Source organism: Sphaeramia orbicularis, chromosome 4 (assembly GCF_902148855.1).
Source record: "Sphaeramia orbicularis chromosome 4, fSphaOr1.1, whole genome shotgun sequence".
Lineage (NCBI taxonomy): Eukaryota > Metazoa > Chordata > Actinopteri > Kurtiformes > Apogonidae > Sphaeramia > Sphaeramia orbicularis.
The window spans coordinates 4,887,647-4,908,521 of NC_043960.1; the positions used below are offsets into that span (position 1 = coordinate 4,887,647).

A 20,875-nucleotide genomic window follows, 5' to 3' on the forward strand; every position below is an offset into this window, starting at 1 on the left:
TACCTGAATTAGTCCATTTGTGTCTAATGGGAGAGAGATCATGTTTCTACATCTACATTAGTCCTAATAGGTTTTCTATCAGCTGCCACTGTGACCTTTTGTCACTGAAAACCTGTTATAACATGATTAGAAAGAATGGGTTAACTTGATGACAGTGAATGCATCATTTTGAACCAATGATCACACAATTACATGATTGCAAAAAGAATCATATATATATATATATATATATATATATATATATATATATAGTTTGTTTTTGTTTTTTTTACAATATCTTTATTGAACTTTATATTGCACAATAATTAACAATATACTCAACATAAAGCAAACAATAAGCAACATATTCCCCCAAAATAAATAAATGAATGAAAGCAAAAAAAAATTAAAATTAAATTAAATGAATAAAAATAAAATAAGCATAAATAAACAGCATACTGCTCCATAAATCAGCACCATTGTCAAAATTAATTGGTCTCATAACATCTGAGACACTCAGTTAAAGGTGACCATATTTGAAAAGAATCATATTTAATCTGGAGGGACTTTTTGGTCTTTATTAAAGCTCTGTATGACTTTCGTCACCGATATTTCATCAAATCTGTAAAATCCCAGTCATAGCCTAAGTATCACGAATCTGTAAGTCTTTCTTGTGATTACTCAAATGAAGAAGAAGAAGAAGAATGTCTTTATTGTCATTGTACAGGTACAACGAAATTAAAAAGTGCAATCGTCCTAGGTGCCATAAAAAAGTATAAATAATGTATATAAAATAGTATAAAAACTAAAATATAAAAAGAAAACCCTGTCGGCATAAATAGCTAAGAAGCAGCATTAAAAAAAGTGTTACTAGAAGTATAAAAGACACATAAAACATCCTCATGTACTCTGGACAACATTCAGCATTCCACACAATCTCTTCCCTTACTGTGAACAGTTTTGAAGTGTACTCCATAGGGCATTAACAGAAAAGCCAGTTTGTTAACGCGTCGACGTCTGTGGCACAAGTCGACGTTACGTTTGTTGGAGTCGACTAGTCGTGTGTTATTCTCTCTCTCTCTCCCTTCCATAACCTGACAGTGTGCGAGCCTTCATTCTGTGCATGTCGATACTCTGATCTTTCCACATGAAAACATGGAGCGCAGGGTAGTGACGCGCAGATCAGCGAACCCGGGTTGTGTTGGTGCGGGTCCAAAACATGTCACTATATTTGCGGGGCAGGTAAAAAAATTCCTCAAAAGCGTGTTGGAAAAAAAAAAAAAAGACCTGCGCATCACTAGCACAAGGGCAAGACTGAAGGAAGAAGATGATTCAGAGTAGGGTTATTAAACTGACTGTGATCTAGAAAACTACCATCTAAGTAAATGTTCTGTGAACCACGCAGTCACCACCAATACTGAATAATAATTTGGACAGCCAGTGTGTTTGGATTAGTCTGTTCATTTATTTCATGAAGACAATGCGCTCTTTTCTCGAACATGCTGTGCTTCTTGGCTGCTGCTGCCTTTACTTTTTCCCACATTATGTTGTTCAATTGAATTCAAAAGAAAATTCAAGGTGTTAGCCTGTGTTTTGTTTTGGTTAAATGTCTGAGAAGGACTGTTGATGCTTGTCTTAGTTTTTTATTCTGCTCTTTCCTGTACATTGTTAATGTTCCAGTGAACGTTAGTACAAGTTGCTCATTGTTGAACGACTGTGTGTCTGTGTTGTTCCTCCACTGTCAATGTGATGATTAGGGACGGGAATCGAGAACCGGTTCTTTTTTGAGAACCGGATCCCAGTAGCTCGATTCCTTGGAATCATTTGCCTGCCTGCTTAATCGATTCTGCCTGTGTTGCGCATGTGTGATGACGTCACGCGTACACTGCATTGTTTTGGTCAGAACCTAGCCAACATGGCGTTGAGGCAGAAACGGTCTAAACAGACGACACCAGGTCCACTGGAACACTTGAAAAGCTCCCATGTCTTCAAAAGGGGGGTATATGCTCAAACATTTGTCCACAGCATGTGATTCATTTACAGGAATGTCACGTATTTGATTCGCGACTTAGCGGCGCTTGTGAATGTAGCGGCAGAGTGAACGCCGAGCCCAGTTCTGGTTCCGGTGCAGGCAACAAACGTCGTACCCCCTCAAATACGAGTTTCCGAAGGTAGGGGAAAGGAGATGAGGTGCACAACAACGGAGATGAGCAGAGTCAAACTGGTTTCACGTGGTGGAAATGCAGCAATTGAGGAATTAGTAAAGAGTCTTTAGTTTCACTTTCACTGCACGCTGCCCCCCCCCCCCCCCCAAACCAGCCCGGCATCATCTGTTCTTATTATTTGTACATACTGTATCTGGTATATTTTCTGTGCAGATACAAATATAAAAGACAGTTAATGCAAACACACCTGTTTGTACTCTTTTATTCCCTCACCCAATGAGAATCGATAAGAGAATCAATAATGAATCGGATCGATAAGCAAAATCGATAATGGAATCAGAATCGTTAAATTCTTAACGATTCCCATCCCTAGTGATGATGTCATCATACGACAAGTCGACTGGACTTTGACTTTATTGACAAATAAGTCGATCTGAAAAAATCTGAAGTCACTGATGTCCTAGTTATCCACCACACACAGTCCATTTGTTTACCAGCAGAGCCGGTAGGTCACTCGGGCATTTTTGGAAATTTGTCGTGACATGCATTTTGGGAAGCGGAGCAGCAGCGACAAACCTGGAAAAAAGCTTCTGCTTCCCACAATGCATGTCGTGACAAAGTTCCAAAAATGCCCGAGTGACCTACCGGCTCTGCTGGTAAACAAATGGACTGTGTGTGGTGGAGTACACTTCGAATCATTATCAATTATCATTCATGCATGTAATATTTAAATAGTGCCTTTAATACATATCCAGCTTCGTATAAAGACCAAACATGACCTTTGACCTGAACTTACTTGAATATCATGTTGGAAAATACAGTAAAATCGTTAGTTTTGACTTTTAAAATCTAAAATAACATTCATGCCCAACTTGTAGATTCTATTGCTTGAAATATGTTAAACACAGTATATTTATTCTTCAAATATATCAAGCTTTAGATTGTATGAGGAGCGCAAGATGTTCAATGTTAAGGCAAAGTAAGAAGGTTTAAAGATTAAACATGATATTCAGAAGTGAATGGAACATCCAGCTGATCACCTAAACATGTCTGATTTACACGTTTGTTGTTATTATGATCATAAGTTTTGTTTTTTTTTTGTTCAAAGTGTTTTTGTTACATATTGAGTCATTAAGAAAAGCATTATATAGTCATTATTATTTTTTTGTTTTTGTTTTTGTTTTTTTTATACCCATACCCATGAACATTCCCACCCTGTTGCACCATAAAAAGATAATTGACATTAATAACAAATAAATACAAAATAAAGGACCACAGATATTAGTCACAGACTCATATCAATAAGACTACTCTGGAATAAGTGAGGGATCTACCTCTTTTATGTGATTTAGAAGAGGTTGCCATGTACTGAAAAACTTATTGGAACATCCTCTTATAGATATCTAATTTTTTCCAATGATAAACAATTTAAAAGATCCAGAACTTGATCATAAGTATTTGTTGCTTTAATGGAACTCCTTTCCAGTTGAGTCAGTCATGTCACTAATAATACAAAAGAGTTCCAGACTTAGTTTTACAGACATGATCAGGATAAAAGGATCCGTTTTACAGATGATGGATGTGACTGTTTTGCTTCCGTAACTGAGTCATGTATCACTGAACATGGACCAAAATGATTTTATAAACATAATTATGCATTTGACTGAGACACACACACCTATTTTAACCTTTCATAGTTCACTCATACAAATACTCTGAAATTCAAAATTTCAACCTTAGTGTGTTATTGAATCTCAGAATCTCTTTATTGTCAGTGAAACTGAGGTAGAGCTCTCCAGTTTAGTCAAAGAAAACACAAGGCACAACAAATGACAGTGAGAAAGGACACTTATTTACATTAGAAAAAATAAAAAATAGAAGTATTGCAACTAGGAATGTTTGTAAAAAAAAAACAAAAAAACATATAGAATTAAGTAGAAGGACATAACAAGACTTAATTACTTTTGTGAAATGTTTCGAAATTTTTTATTGTTATATGGAAAAATCAAGGTCAATGAAGTTACCATATTTGGTTCCTTACAAAAAATATTCCAAGAAGTAAATATAAAAAATACAAGAAAAACACATGTAAGGTGCTAGGAACATGTATTGTAGAACAGTAGAACATCACTTTTATAACATTAGACCAACACAAGTGCTGATCCAGACACATGTCTACATCAAAAATAGTCACTTACCTGATAAAGGGTTCAAATAAATCCAAAGTGGGTAGAACAGGTAGGAGACCAGAGCATGTCCTGTGTAGTTTGTTGTTAGTTTATTGTGGAACCAGAGCAGTAGATACGGGTCTAGTTGGAGGTCTGTGGCCTTGTTCTTAATGCATTTATGTATTTAGTTAATATAAATATAAACATACACTAACTAATTAATGACTTCTGTTGCCAGCTTAACTCACTTACTTAAAGAAGGGCCATTTCATGCTTCAGGGAGAATATGTGTGTTTTTGTCCCGGTTCTCTATAAACACTTATCTCGTCCCCATGAATTAATCACAAAGTGGGAGTAAATTGCATCTGGTGCACATGCACGAACATTCAGAGCACTCTGTGTCACAGAACATGGCCTAGATATTTGTTCTGTCTGCGACCACTCTGGGGTCTGTACGTTGTGACACCAGAGGAAGATGAAGAACTCTGCTTCTTCTTCTTCTTCTTCTTCTTCTTCTTCTTCTTCTTCTCTTCCTTCTTCTTCTTCTTCTCTTCCTTCTTCTTCTTCTTCTTCTTCTTCTCTTCCTTCTTGTACCTCTCCCTCTTCATCATCTCCCTACTTCTCCTTCTTATACTTCACCTTCAACTTCTTCTCCTTCTCCTTTTTCCTCTACTTCTCTTCCTTCTCCCCCTCCCCCTTCTTATTTTTCTTCTTCTACATCTCCTTCTTCTCTCCCCTCTCCTCCTCTTTCTTCTTCTATTTCTCCTCTTTCCTCTTCTTCTTCGTCTTCTTCTTCTCCTCTGTCTTACTTTTCCTTCTCCGCCTTTTTCTTCTTCTTCTCCTCCTCATCCTCCTTCTTCAACTTCTCCATCTCTTCCTCATTTTTCTTCTACTTTTTCTCCTCCTTCTTCTTTGTCTCCTTTTTCTCCTTCTACTTCTCCTCCTTTTTCTCCTTCTTCTCCTTGTCATCCTCCTCCTCCTTCTTCTACTTCTCCTTTTTCTTCTCTTCCTTCTCCTCCTTCTTCTACTTCTTCTTTTCCTTCTTCTTCCCCTCCTTCTTCTACTTCTTCTCTTTCTCCTCCTTCTCCCTTTTCTCCTTCTGCTTCTCCTTCTCAATCCTCCTTTTTCTTCTTCTTCTACTTCTACTTCTCCTTTTTCTTCTCCTCCTCCTCCTTCTTCTTGCACTGAATCACCATAGTTCATCCAACTTTCATGTTACTCCGTTGTTTTTGAATCAAGTCAGAATTAGAGTCAAACAGACACAAAAACGGTGCAAAATGATGAGTAGCAGCGAGGTTTTCCTACAATTGTATCTTGTTTGCAAATAAATGAATACCCAATGTTTCTGCAAAACAAGTGTTGTGAATGTTCCTGTTTGTGCTGTGGCTGCAGATTCACACGGTCCTGTTTTGTACTAAAGGTCACAAGTGTGCAAGTTAGTTTTTCCTTCTGCATAAACTCTGTCACTAGGAGAAAGCAAAAGAAATGCATATATTTGTTCTTCTGAAAGTCAACCTAAAAATCTAAACTTTCCCCAGCAAATAAAATGCAGATAGAAAGAAAAATGTCTGCAAAAAAAATAATGAAATCCATCCTTTTCTGAGAGAATATAAATGTAGCATGTGTTAGCTGAAATCACATGAGCGTCAGGTGTTTCATTCATGCATTTTCCATTAGCAGTTTGTCACTGTCAGATAATTAGTGTCATAGTAAAAGTATAATAGTATCAGAAACTGGTCCCTAAAAGCAGGACAGAGGGGCTAAAAATTCAAACGAGATGTAGACTAAAGTTATGAAGCAAGTTTGGAAGCACTTTGGGTCTATTTTTTTTTTTTTTTTTTTTTTTAACATATTTATTATTTTTTGGTGCAGATTTAAGTTACATTGAACATTTGAATATTCAGTTTTAGAAGCACTAATCATGCCCCATTCTTTCCACCCCCTCACCCTCCCACTCCTGGTCCTACATAACATATTTAATAATAGTAATAAAAAATAGCAAAGTACTCATAAAACAGGTAAAATTTAAAAGAAAAAAAAAGAAAATAATAGAAGCAAAGCAAAGAAAAACAGCCTAATAATAGACAAATGTGCTTATTCACAATTACATCCTACACACAAGATATGGACATGTAGTGTTATTAATATTATTACAGAGTACACAAGCATATATAGCACACCAAACAGGAAAAAAAAAAGGTGTGTATGGGAAGACTGCACTAAAAGCATTTTTTTATGTTTTAGAGTGTCTTAAGTTTTTTGTAAGTATTTAACCATGGAGCCCCATACTACTTGAAATCTTGATGGCTGACCTCTGAAATTGTATTTAATCTTCTCTAAATTAAAAAAAAAAAAAAAAAAAGCATGAGGTTGCTAAGCCATGTGGATGGTTTTGGGACGGATGTTGATTTCCGTCCAAAGAGTATTTGTCTTCTAGCTAATAATGTTGAGAATGCCATAATGTCCATTTCATCTTTTTTGCATAATTTACAGTTAGAGGAGATTCTAAAAATGGCTAATTCAGCTGTCGGTTTTAGTGCAGTTTCCAAACCTTGAGACAGGTGATAAAACATATCTGTCCAGTAGTTGTATGTGTCATGTTAGCAGGTAACATCTGGCATCTATTGCATTTATCTGTGACATTTGAGTACATCTTGGTGATGCACCTTCAGTCTATTTTAAAAACAAATATTTGCTGAGATAAAAGAGAAACTATTTTTCAGATAAAACACATTTTAATTTGACGCTCATACAAAAATCCACATGTAACACGGACACCAGGTTTCTACAATGCGCTCTACCATCTGTTTCTTTCACTTTTCTCCCCATACCCATACTATTGCACAAATCAAATCCACAGACAACTCAGTGATATCTGAGTTTTCCCCTGAAATTAAAACTAGTCAGTATTCCAGCAGTGCACCGATGATTCTGCATGCAATGATTACCCCGACGTACCTCAGGGAAAAACAACACGAAAATTACACACTACTATTTTTTGGAATATTATTTTATTCACTCATAGGTACATTTTCGGAATCAAAGTAAATATTCAAGACAGAGTGTTTCACAAAAAAGACCGCTGTTGCAAAATCACTCACGATTTATATGAGTGCAAATGGGCAGGTTCTGCATGTAACACCAGTGGACACGATGGGTTCCACACAAAACCTAGAATGAGACTGAGACTGATGAAAAACCCACATGTCTGGATTAGAAAAACCACGAGAATCGACACATTTAACCCAGTGCCTTGATTTATAGTCTGTATTAAGACCATTTACAGCCATGTTTCCAGACCAAATGCACTGACACCTACAGTCGCGGAAAAAATTATTAGACCATCAAAAGTCATCAAAAACAATGGTTATGCAATCAAGTACTAACTCCTGTGTGTATCATGTGACTAACACAGACAGAAAAGACAACCTGGAATGCCTAAACGCACTGTTTTTGTCAGAACAATGGCACAGATATTGGCAAGGCAGATTTATTTGTATAGCACAATTCATACACAGGGCAATTCACAGTGCTTTACAAAAATGGAAAAGAGACAGGTTAAAAACACACAATTACAATTAAAACATAATCAATAAAACATAAGTAATAATCAGTTAAAACAAAGTAAGTAAAGTAAGTAAACCGACAAACCCAATGTTGGACCAGGGCTATTGCACAGTACTGTATGCCTCATTGCATATTACAAACTTTGTGTTCAATGTGGGAAATTAACCCTTTAAGTGCCAAAGCTGCAATATTGCGACAATCAACATAACTGAATGAAACAGACCATACCTCCACATAGAGTTCCAAATCTTGTTACCACCTCCCACCAATAGATGGCGGACATGTGCCCCTTCAATCCTAACACAATTTCAGGGCATGTTTCTCTTCAAAGTGAAGAAGAAAATCCAGTTTAAAGGCATGGTCCTGAGCTGGTTTAGTAAGTAAGTAATAATAATAATAATAATAATAATGGATTAGATTTATATCGCGCTTTTCTATGAACGCATATTCAAAGCGCGTACAGTGGATCCATCATTCATTCGCTCTCACATTCCCCTTCTGGTGGTTGTAAACTACACCTGTGGCCACAGCTAGGGCAGGCTGACAGAAATGTGGCTGCCAGTTTGCACCTACGAACCACCAACCCTTCAGTTATTGGACGACCCGCTGTACCTCCTGAGCCATGGCGGCCCGAGTAAGTTTATCAGTTTTAGTTTGGATAGATAAGGACAGATTTGTCTACTCTGCTGCTTTGGCTTAAAAGCTACTAAAATGTACGGCATTTTACTTTCTACTAATGTTTAAGTGCATTTATTTTAAGGATAAAATGACAAAAAAAACAAAAACACAAAGAAAACTTCCATGTAAATATGTTCAAAGTTTAATTTTACTAGGGATGCACCGATACCGATATGAATATCAGCATTGGCTCCGATACTCAATGTGTGTACTCGTACTCGTAAAAGTAATCCGATACAAATGCTCCAATACCACTTACGGCCGTTTGACATTCACAGTTCAGTGCAGCAGGTACGAGGAGGAGGAATAATGTGTGGGGAGTGTGAAGAGTGTGGAGATTTTTCAAAATAAATGACGGTGATAAAAGTAACGCTGACTGCAAGTAACGTTAAAGACACAGACAGATACAAACGCAGCGTTCTGTCCATCCTCTGCGTACATTCCATCCATTTACCAGGTGCTCGTGGATGCGTAAACAGAATGAGAATACCAGCAGGAGTACGGAGCCAACAACAGAAGTGAAAACAAAACTTATCACTCATTTCTCTTTTCTCTTCCTGCTGAAGCTAAGCTGTTAAACCTTACCGGCAAAAACGCTGCAATATTAGTATCTTATTAGTGTTACCTCTGTCGTCTCCATGTTTGTTATTGCTGACTTTCTTCTTCTTCTTCTCATTAAACTTTACTCTTCTTTGTGGTATTTGTCCAGTATGGTTAATTCAGAGCAGTGCCCCCTGGTGGATTAATTGAGAAACGCTCATTCCAACACATTAAATGTCAGTAGCAGCACTTTGTTCCAGTCAACTGACAACAACAATAAAGCACATTTACAAAAGGAACTAAGAACTGGAATGGGATTATTAAGTACTCGTATTGGTACTCGGTATCGGCAAGTACTCAAATGTAAGTACTCGTACTCGGTCTGGAAAAAAGTGGTATCGGTGCATCCCTAGATTTTACTAAAAGTTACGCAATCCAATATATCCGCCGCCATGTGACGTCACAACATGCAAATTAGATGAGTATATTTACTCCCATCATAAACTTCGGGTCATACCCAATATTTTTCTCATTTACAGTGTGATTTTATCTCTAACCACTTCCAAGATACAGCTTTTTCAAATCCTGATATCAACATATTAAAGTCCAGTGATGTAAGTGACACTGACGTAACAGCTCAACATATAATTACAGCACATTTATTTGCATATATTATTACATCCACATAAACACCATATGAAGTCTTAGAATAAGAGAGTCATTCATTTTCTGTTGGATCCGAGCTTCACTGTAGAGAAGACATCTGGGCTCCACACATGGTGATGGGTCCACGTGAAGCCTGTTTACAGGAGCCCAGATGGGACAAACCGGCCGCTCACAGGTTGAGTCCTGCTGCGTCCTGTCTGTTCGCTGCCGACAAGATGACAGGTCTGAACACGACACTAATGGGCCTGTCGGCACCTCACGGCCGAGTCTGTGAGCCAGAAACACTCAGTCAGATTTACGCCGCTGTGTTTTTATCGTGTCTGAACAGTGGAACACCTGTAATCCTAATGGGGGATTTAACCCACGAAGACCCAAACATCCACTGATATTCAGAGGCTCCGTAGTTACCGTGGTAACACCATCATCTTTTACAACATTGATTCACCAGTAAAACCCATGGAGTTGGACCAGTGAGAGTGGATGGACACACTGGGTTTATGTCCAGTTGATGATATTTCTAGTGAAAAAGTCACTTTTTCTACAGTTTTCTGTTTCTGATATAATAACCCTCAACTTTAATCTGAGCTTTTATGAACATCTACATGATCAGTGAATTAAATATAGAAAAATAGATAATTGTCACTGGAAAAAATGCAAAAAAAACAGAGGATAATATTGTAATAAATGATGATAAATCACTTAAGAATGGCTAAATACAAAGAAAAATTCATTTAGGAACTGCTAAAAGAATAGTACTGGGTCTTCATGGGTTAACCAGTTTAAAAAATTTCATTAAAATGAAAAATCTCCTTAAAAATACATGTTTTTTGTGGTTTGGTTTGTCCAGGAGTTGTCAGAGGAACGACATTCGCCGCCGCTGCTCACAGTCAACGGACCTGGCGAGGAAAAGCTGTTTCGCAGCAAGAGCGCTGAGGTGGAGCTGACGGCAGAGAAGGAGAGAGTTAAGAAGATGTTGTCAGAAGGGTAAAGGCTTTTTTTAGTTTTTACTTTTAGGGGAAGTTTTCAATGCCTGCATCGGTGTGCAATGAAGGTTAAAACATTAATAATTTAACTCATAAAGACGAAACAACTGCCAGCGACCAAAAGCATCTGCTGATCTAAACTGCTTAATACCTGTTGATTCACTAATCCTATCAATACATGTAAATAATTGGTGTAAAATACAGTTTATCATCTTTTCATGGTCATCAGATATGACCCATTTGGATGTTCAGAGGCTCTTTAGTTACCATGGAAACACTGTCATCTTCTACAGCATTAATTCACCAGTAAAACCCATGGAGTTGGATCAATGACAGTGGATGGACACACTTGTTTTTATGATATATTTTTCTGTAAAAGTCACTTTTTCTTCAATTTTCTCTGTTTTAATATAATAACCTTTGAATTTACTCTGAGCTTTTATGAACATCTACATTATCAGTAAATTAAATGTAAGAAAATACCTGATTTAGTCTAAAAATTGCAAAATGCGGAGGATAATATTATAATAAATGGTGGTAAATCAGTTAAGAAAGGTTAGATTTTGAGAAAAATTAATTTGGAAGTCGACACAAAACTAGATGTGGGTCTTTAATTTCCTCAAGTCAGTTCCATGTTGTTTCTATTCCCCGTCCATTTGGACAAAAGATCACAATAATCCACAAAACACAGAGACATACACACATTAAAACAACACACAGAGCACCAGATGTGTGTGTGGGAGTCAGTGGAATGGAATATTTTATCCATCACAGTTTAGTAAGTTTACTAGAGAGGTTGAAATCCAGTCTTCCACCCCCAGCTGGGTTACAGGAGCACATGGAAATGCCCAAAAGCACTTTGCTAAGATCTGTACAGTGAAAAGGGTTAAATTGTTGTCCTGCCTCAGAGGAGAAGAGGAAAAAACAAGACCTCAGTCCTCCATGTGACAAGAAACAAACACTGAAACAAATTAATTTATTCATCTGTGTAATGTTAAGACAAAAGCAAGAATAAAGATCTACCAAGGACCACCAAAACCACCAATGTATCTACTAGGGATGTAAACAATTAATCATCTATCAATTAATTGTCGATAAGAATTTGCTCGATTAAATTATGAATTGTCTCCGTTGAAATTTTGCTCCATCATGTCAGTGATGCAAAGTCAGAAACCCCCATTTCTTCTAAACTGCCACTCTTCAGATCCTTTTATTTTATTTAATTTCTGTGCAGAATTTCTTTAGTTCTACTCCATAAATGTCATTGTCTGTTCTGTATCCAGTGGTTCAATAAATCAGTCATTAAGGAATATGACATGCTTTTTTCATGAAGTATATCAACAAGTATTCAAGTAGAATAAAAGTAGCAGGAAACGTGCAACATGATTGTAAAGCTATTGTCTTCCAAAACTACTAACATCTAAAATATTGGTCCTGTCAACTTTTTGCTCGTCTCTTCCTTGACTAATAATACGTAAGTTTGCCAAACTGCAACAGTCAGCTTTTTCCAGATTTTGCGTGACGCCACACACACACACACACACACACACACACACACACACACACACACAGAAAGAGAGTCCACTTCCCTTTTAAAATATAAAGATAGTAATAAACAAATCTGCTAGGAAAATGTACATATTCATTTCTGCAGTTGGATCCCCTAGGTCAGGAGTGTCAAACTCATTTCAGTTCAGGGGCCACATACAGCCTAATGTTTTATAAAGTGGGCCGGACCAGTAAAATAATATAAATAATAGGATAATAACTTATAAACAATGTCAACTCCAAAGTTTGCTCAATGTTTTTGAGTGAAAAAAAAAGTCAAATTCCATAATGAAAATGTTTACATCTACAAACAGTACTTGAACATAACATGAACAAATATGACCCTGAAAATTCTTAAGAAAAATAAGTGCAATTTTAACAGTATTGCGCCTTAGTTTATAATTTATACATGTGCATTATAACTTACAGATCACAGTGGATCTACAAATACACAAAACATTAAGTAACAGGCAGAATATTGGTGAAATTAGAGTACTGTTAAGACATTTCAGGTTGTTCACATTTTTTGTAAAAGGTTAGTCTGTAAATGTAAACATTTTTGTGTAATTTTTACTTTTTAAAACTGAAACAAAAAGGAAAAAGTTGCAGTTTTCATTATTTATAGGTTAATATTTTACTGGTCTGACCCACTTTAGATTGAATTGACCTAAAATTATTTTAATATCCTTGATTGTTAATATCTTCAGTGTAATTTCAGTGTAACTTTTGCATTTCACAAATTCATTCCAGGGGCCGGATTGGACCCTTTGGCAGGCCGGTTTTGGCCCCCGGGCCGCATGTTTGACACCTGTGCCCTAGATCGTATAAAATGGAGCTTTTAAAGAAATCATTAAATTATCTCAAAGCAGCATTAGCCTAGTTTTGGAACATAAACTAATGAACTCATCATTCGTGTCTTTGAAGAACGTTTCAGCCCATCTACCTGACAGTGTTTCTTCTCTGCCTTCACTTCTTCACGCACAATGTGATGAACACACGCAGCACTCAGAGAAAATATTTCACCTCTCGTGTCCCTTTATTTGTTTGGTTTTGTTAGAACAGAATCACAGACAGGCTGGGCTGGTGTGAGCCTCACTGTCAGCTCCTTGGAAACATAAACGCCTCTGATAAACTTGAAGAGCGCCGATGAGTCAGTCTAAAAGGGTTTTATCACATCGGTAAAATAACTCATACTGCGGGTGGATAATAATGTGCACGTGTGAGCGGCTTCACGTCCTTTTAACTACATAAAACTCCGGAGGACAAGGGTGTTGCATCAGTCCACGTCTCTGACGTTCTTTCTCTTCATCTGATATCGGAGGTGAAAATGGGAACATGCATCAGATTTCCAAGTCGTGTGTCCGTGACTTAAGACCATTCAACCCTGACGCTGCTGAATTTAGCAGCTTGTAATCATGACCATTACATCTGTTATTGATCGCTCAACCTCCCATTCAAGCGCAGGCGGCAGAAAAACACTCACCCTGAGCACTTTACAACCTATTATCCCAGCAGTTTGATTTTATGACTGTTGGGAGCCTATGCAGGCTTTTTCCTCCTGTTGCTATGTTTAATTGTTTTGTGGTTGCTAAGCTGTCTGTTGTCGTCATGGTAAAGAGTCTGCTTCCAAAACTCCATCTTCTCATGTGGAGAACCTCATGTTTGTTCAATTTTCCTGCTGATTTCAACTCAGAGGACCTGTCTCACCTGACTCATCATTCTCAGATGCACTATATAATAATAATAATAATAATAATAATAATAATAATAATAATAATAATAATAATAATAATAATAATACATTTTATTTGGTGGTGCCTTTCAACTCACCCAAGGTCACCTTACAGAGAATAAAAACATAAAATAACAACATCAAACATTATTAAAACAAAACATATATGGACAAAAGTATTGGGACACGTTAAATTCAGGTGTTTCCCTTTTCTAATTTTGTAAATGTAAAAAGTCTTCAGAGCAGGGGTGTCAAACATGTGGCCTACAGGCCAAAACTGGCCCGCCAAAGGTTCCAATCTGGCCTGTGGAATAAATTTGCAAAGTGCAAAAATGACACTGAAGATATTAATAATCAAGGGTGTCAAACTCGTTTTAGTTCAGGTTCCACATACAGATTAATGTGATCTAGTAAAACTGGGTTTCTCAAGCTTTTTTGAACCATGTCCCACTAATGGCATCATAAGCCTACTTGCGACCCCCCATGCCCAAAAACATTTGCATGGGGGTGGGGTACGTAATTCTAAAAGTAACGCAACAGACCTGTATGTTGAGGATGTGATGGGTTATGTAGCTCTGTAGATAAAGCTGTGAAAAAGTGGAAGTGAGCTCCCCTCACCTAATCACTGAGTACCTGCTGCCCCCCCAAAAAACAAACAAACGATATATATATATATATATACCCCCACCCCCCCCAAACCCCCGCTCACGGATTGAGGGGGGGAGTATTTGCCGAGTGATTTATACTGTTGTGTACAACAGTGGTCGCTAACACACACACGCACGATGATGTCAGTCACAACACCCCCCCCATGTGCTCGGGAGAGTGTCTGTAGCCCCCACCACCACCACTGTTGAGAACCTCTCTAGTAAAATAATAGCATGACAACTTATAAATAATGACAACTTCAATGTATTGTGTAAAAAATAACATTACACTATGAAAATTTTGACAGTTCTAAACAATCCTTTAACAATAAAATGTGAATAACCTGAACAAATGTGAAATGTCTTAAGAACATTATGTGAAATTTTACCAATATTCTGCCTGTTACTAAATGTTTTGTGCATTTGTAGAGCCACTGTGATCTGTAAATTGTCTTAATAAGCTGAGATGTAATATTGTAGAAATTGTTCTTATTTTAGTTCCAAATTCCAAAATTTTTTACAATATTATGCCTGTTCCCAAATGTTTGTTTAACACTGGTGTAATGCCCATGGATAAATGATAAGATGAGGCATAATATTGTTAAAAATTGTACTTATCTTTCTTACAGATCCAGTTGGAGAAACAAGTCTCGTCCCTGTTGGAAGCACAGTTTCCTCTTTGTGTAACATTACAAACCTGCTTACGTTGTGTTATCTTTATGTAAATACGATGTAAATGTTATGTAAATGGGGTTTTTTTTGTTTGTTTTTTTTGTTTTGTTTTGCAGCGTCTTATACCTTTGTTATGTGTCTCAGTGTTTGTCTTACGTTTTCTGTATGTTTGGAAGACTTCATAAAAAAACATTGATCTTTATGTAAATGTGTGTTGCTGCGTCGTCCCCTCCTCAGGTCCATGTGTGAGATAAACCTGGAGGCCGAGCTCTTCACCCTTCAGGACAGTAATGCCAAGCTGGTGGCGGCTCTGCAGGAAGCCAACAGCAGCGTGGAGCAATGGAAGAAACAGCTGGCCGAGTACCAGGAGGAGACTGACCGCCTGCGAGACCAGGTGACCACCAACACCAACAAACACACAAAATAACACCATGTGATGCAGCAAAACTCAGCTTAAATAACAATGTGATCCATGCTGTGAGTGTTGACGTGCTGCTGGTTTATTCCATGGGCACGGATGGACTGGGATTGAACAAAAAAACTACTTAATACACTGTAGAATGGTTATATAATACCATTTACCACAGAAGGCAAAAAGCCTGCAGGGGATGTGCTCATATAGGAATCACTTTACAGTCTGTTAAACTCATAAGCAACGGTGGAACAGTATTAACATCCTGTATTTCAGTAAAAGGAAGTGTTCTGCATCCAAAAGTATGAAGTATTATCAGCCAAATGGACTTCAGCTGAAGATTTAGAAGGATTTAATGGCAGAAATGTCAAAAAAAAAAAATTCAAACCACTGCACTCTGCAGGTAATGCAAGACTGTTATAGAGTTTGTTTATTTCAACTCATAAAGGAACTTAATCCTACTCTTTATTATAAAAATTCCCCCTGGAAATCGATCGCTGCTGTCCAGGACGTCAGGTCCTTGTATCTCTTCTGCACAGATGGTCTGACATCTTCACGTACCTCCACACTTCATTAGTGCTGATGTTAGAAATGGGTCTGACACCGTCCACTGTCGTTCCAGAACAAAGATGAAACCTCTGTGTTGTTTGGCTGGTTCTGTAGATCAGTGATTCTCAACTGGTGGGTTGTGACCCAAAGGTGGGTCACAGACCTGTTTTCAGTGGGTCACAGGCCTTTGTCTGCGCAAAAAATAATGTTAACAAGTGGTGCCAGACACAACAAACCCCTATCCCTCGCATGTATTATAGCTTATTTTGGCATCGATCCAGCTGATGTCATAATGTCTGTGCATGTGCTGATGTCAGTATATCAATTACCTCTATATATGACCTCTATACAAGTCTGAAGTAAACTGAAACAAAACTGATGTTTTTATAGACGTGAAATTTCGTCTATTATAAGTAAATGGAAGAAGAAAAAAGATTTTAAAAATGTATTAAAAATTTCAATTTGACCTACTTTTCCTAAAATGTAATCACATCTATTCTGGGTTACTGGCAATCTATAAACCAACTTTGGTCTGAATTCAACCAATAGTTTTGTTGCTTTAGTGTTAAACAAATAAACAAACTGAATCAAAAACAATACCCCTTGCCTCCCCTTTGGGGGGCGGGGTAATAAACCAATCCTGTGCTTTATTTTTTATGGAGCTGAGCCCTGTCCGTTCACACTCCCCAACAATAGGTGGTGGTAATGCGCTGTAATGATAATTAACACTAGACATTTCACAGCATAAAAGAAGACCCAAAAGTTTCTATTCAAATCATGATGAAACTCAGGTATGAAGACTACATCAGATATAATTTTACCTCCACTGGACAAAAACCTCAGTGTGTTGAATTCTTGAATAAGTGACTGAGTGAACTTTTAATTTTTAACTTTTTAATTTTTGGTTTTGGTTCAAATCAAATCAAATGTATTTATATAGTGTCACATGACAAAAGTTGCCTCATGACCCTTTACATTTAGATCTGGTTGAAGCCAAACTCAAAATGTACCCATTGTAGTGTTAAAGGGAATATTTCCATATTCGTTGTCACCACCTGCTGGTCAATTTGGTTTATGATTAAACGTGTCTTCTGTGTTTTCATAATGTGATATTCTGTATTATCTCAGGTTCAAAACACACCTTCAAAAACCACCTTTTTTATCCATGACTATGATTTGAAATGTTCTACCTCTAAATTTCTAAAATATTTTTCTTGCTCTGACTGTAAATGTTAATTTCCTACCCCATCTATCTATCTGCTTTCTTCACATTTCACTGAGGAAGAAAAATCTCCCATTTTTATTAGGACACATTTTCAGTATATATATCCTCTCAGCACAGGTATAAGCATGTCCAGTTTTCCAAAAACCAACTATTGAACTAATTAAATAATTGAACTGAGCTGCTAAACTGATTTTCATTGTTCCTGTAACAGTGGCAATAAAGATCTATTCTATTCTATTCTATTCTATTCTATTCTATTCTATTCTATTCTATTCTATTCTGTTCTATTCTAACAACAAACAAAAAATTAAATGAAAAAAAGGGAGAAGAATGTGGTTCACATTCATTTAATTGCGTGTGGTATAGCTATTCTATTCTGTTATATTTTCTATAGATGTTTTATCAAAGTAACAGAGGAACGGCTTCCATGTAATGTAACTTTTCTCAGTTCACCCTCTGAGAGAAAGTTTGATCTTTTCCAGTTTCAAGAAAGACATTACGTCTGTTATCCAGGTGTGTTCTGCCGGAGGTTTAGGCGACTTCCAAAGAAGGAGGATACATCTACGACAAATTTAAGGAAATATTGATGTTCATGAACTATATGGACGTAAATATTGGGACTAGGGATGTAAACAAGTAATTGAAGATCAATTAATTGTCAGTAAGAATTTGCTTGATTAAATTAGTAATTGTCGGTTAATTGCCCTTTTCCACAGCGGGATTTGTGGTGTCAACAGTAGGGGGGCCACTACCTAAATTAGGCTTCATCGCTGAAGTTGAATAACGGGGGAGTCACCCTGTCCACCTGTCCCGGAGGCGGGGGGCATGGCATCTCTGCTGAAATCTGGCTCCATCATGTCAGTGATGCAAAGTCAGAAATGTCCATATCTTCTAAATTGCCACTCTTTGGATGCATTTATTTTCTTGAATTTCTTTAGTTCTACTCCATAAATGTCATTACCTGTACTGTATTCAATGGTGCAATAAACCAGTCATTAAGGAATATGACATGCTTTTTTCATAAAGTATATAAACAATATGTAGCTTTTATTCTTATAGACCCTATCCAAAGAGAAATTCAGGTTCTCAGGAAAATCACCACTTATCAATTAATTGTTAATCGATCGATAGGGTCAACCAGCTAATGATTAATGAATTAATCGATCACTTGCAACCCTATTAAAAACTATATGGACATAAATATTGGGACACATCATGTCTACAGCTGTAAGATGTCCTGTTCATTTGTCCAGCTGATTTGATGTATAAAAAAAATCAATTCAATCAATTCCTTAAACTTCAATGCCAAATTTTTCTTCCTAAGTGTCCATATACAGTGTCTGCCTGAATGATTGAACCTCAGTGAAAATAAACCATGAAGGAAATGAATTCATCTTCTTGAAACATTTGTTGTTTTCTTCGCTGTTTGATTCGTCACATAATAACTGGATGTTCTGCTCATTCTCCCGTTCATACATCTATAAGTATCGCCAAATTCCCCGTACAGGCTGAGTCTATTCCAAACTGCAGATGCATTTTTCATCCGACCCCCCCCCCCCCCCTTCCCACCCCCCACCCCCCCTCCTTGGGATATTTCTGTTGACAGGCTCCCGTGATAATCGCAGGGCCAGAGCGCAGACATTTCATCTTTAATTTAGAGAGAGAAATTTATGCCATTGGTCAAGCTTAACAAAGCTTCCTCAGCGATATAGGGATGAGTACTGCGGCATCTCATCAGCAAATAAACTATTAGGTCCTGTGACAGTAAAGCGGCCTTTGTTTGAGCCCACGTTGTGGTTCAGTGAAGGTTACACACCAAACACAAACACACACAGACACTGCAGCAAAGTCAACCAGGTGGCTGGAAGTAGAGCAGGCCTCCAGGGTTTGGCAACCGGGTGTTGAGGGGGGCAGGAATGTTGGATGTTGGATTTTTTTTGAGGGGGATGGGGGTGGAGTGGGGGGGGGGGTACAGGACACCCTATACTGCCCATCCTCCTCCCCCATCACTGCCCCAGTTACAGGAAGAAGATAAATCACCGTAGGAGCAGAAGGAGAGAGGTTGGCTAGCTTTCCTCCCCCGTCACACTCTCCGTTTCATGTTTGTGTTGATCCACAACAGAATGTCTCTGGGTTTGTTTTCTGGGTTTCTGGGTTGACTCCAGCTAGGTTTGGTGAGGAGGGAGGGGGCCAGTGGCTGCCGAAGGTGACACTGTGGGCGGTGGTTATTTAAGGTATGGGGTTTTTGAAGCTCAACAATTATTTTTGCTGTCAATTAACCCCGTAAAGCCTGAACTGTTAAATCACTGACAGACTAGAAAAGCAGTCAGAGAGCGCAGACCTCCACCAAGGCAGATCCCCCACCCCCACCCCACCCCACCCTTGTGCCAGTATCAACATTTCCTGAAAATTTCATCAAAATCCTTCCATAACTTTTTGAGTTATCTTGCTAACAAACAGACAAACAACATAACCTCCTTGTCGGAGGTAAAAATTCTGGTTCTTTGAAACTGGAGCCTTTATTGGTCCTTCTGAACAACCAAAAAAATTTTTTTTCAAATATCAAATTTCATGTATGAGTTTCAATTTTATTTCATTTTTGATCCATCAGGTCTCAATGCTCAAATATTATTTTTGAACAAACAAAAACATAATATAACACAAACATATCTAACAAACTGGTAAGTCCTTTTCAAACTTGTCAAAGTTCTTCCTCCTTCCTCATTAATGACAGTCTTGTAGTGTCACTGGAAAGGCCTCTGGTGAATGAATTTCTCCCCCTGGTGGATAATCTGTGTATTGCATGAATCTAATTGTATACGTCAGGTTTTTCTACAAAAAAAATATCACACTGATCATGTGGAGGGCTTCAGAACTCATGTATCAAATATGATACGTTTGCCGTTATAGGGATAAGGATGCAAGAGCCTTAGAGTACAGACGACAATGAAATTATGTCAAGCCGCAAAAGTTTAATATCATTTCGGCCATTGACACCACACGACACCTCCACATGACACCAGCGTTGTCTGTGCCCTGAAACTTTTTTTTTTTCTCCAAAGTTTTTTTATTGATTTTTTTATATTGTAGCAATGTGCATGTGAATACTACATATACATATCAAATAAAGCAATATTTCATTCTAGAGCCTGCTTTTATCGAATTAATTGCACATGAACACCCAACACAATTTCATTTAGACATTTTTTATAGTTATAAAGAGTAAAAGTATAATCTTCTCTGCTCCCTTTAAAATATTTTCAACTAAACAAAATCAAAATAATTAAGTAAATGTGAATTAAAATGATATTTATCACAATGAGCCACTTCCAAAACTGTGGGCG

The 20,875-nt window shown here is 37.5% G+C and overlaps 1 protein-coding gene across 2 annotated transcripts in view; it reads left to right on the top strand.

Moving 5' to 3' along the window:
• homer3b (homer scaffold protein 3b) overlaps positions 1-20,875 on the top strand; it is a 141,808-nt gene that overhangs the window by 97,768 nt on the left and 23,165 nt on the right. For both annotated transcript variants that reach the window (XM_030131789.1, XM_030131790.1), the window contains 2 exons: positions 10,611-10,747; positions 15,583-15,739. In XM_030131789.1, coding sequence (XP_029987649.1) covers positions 10,611-10,747; positions 15,583-15,739 — 294 coding nt within the window. The remainder of the gene's footprint in view (positions 1-10,610; positions 10,748-15,582; positions 15,740-20,875) is intronic.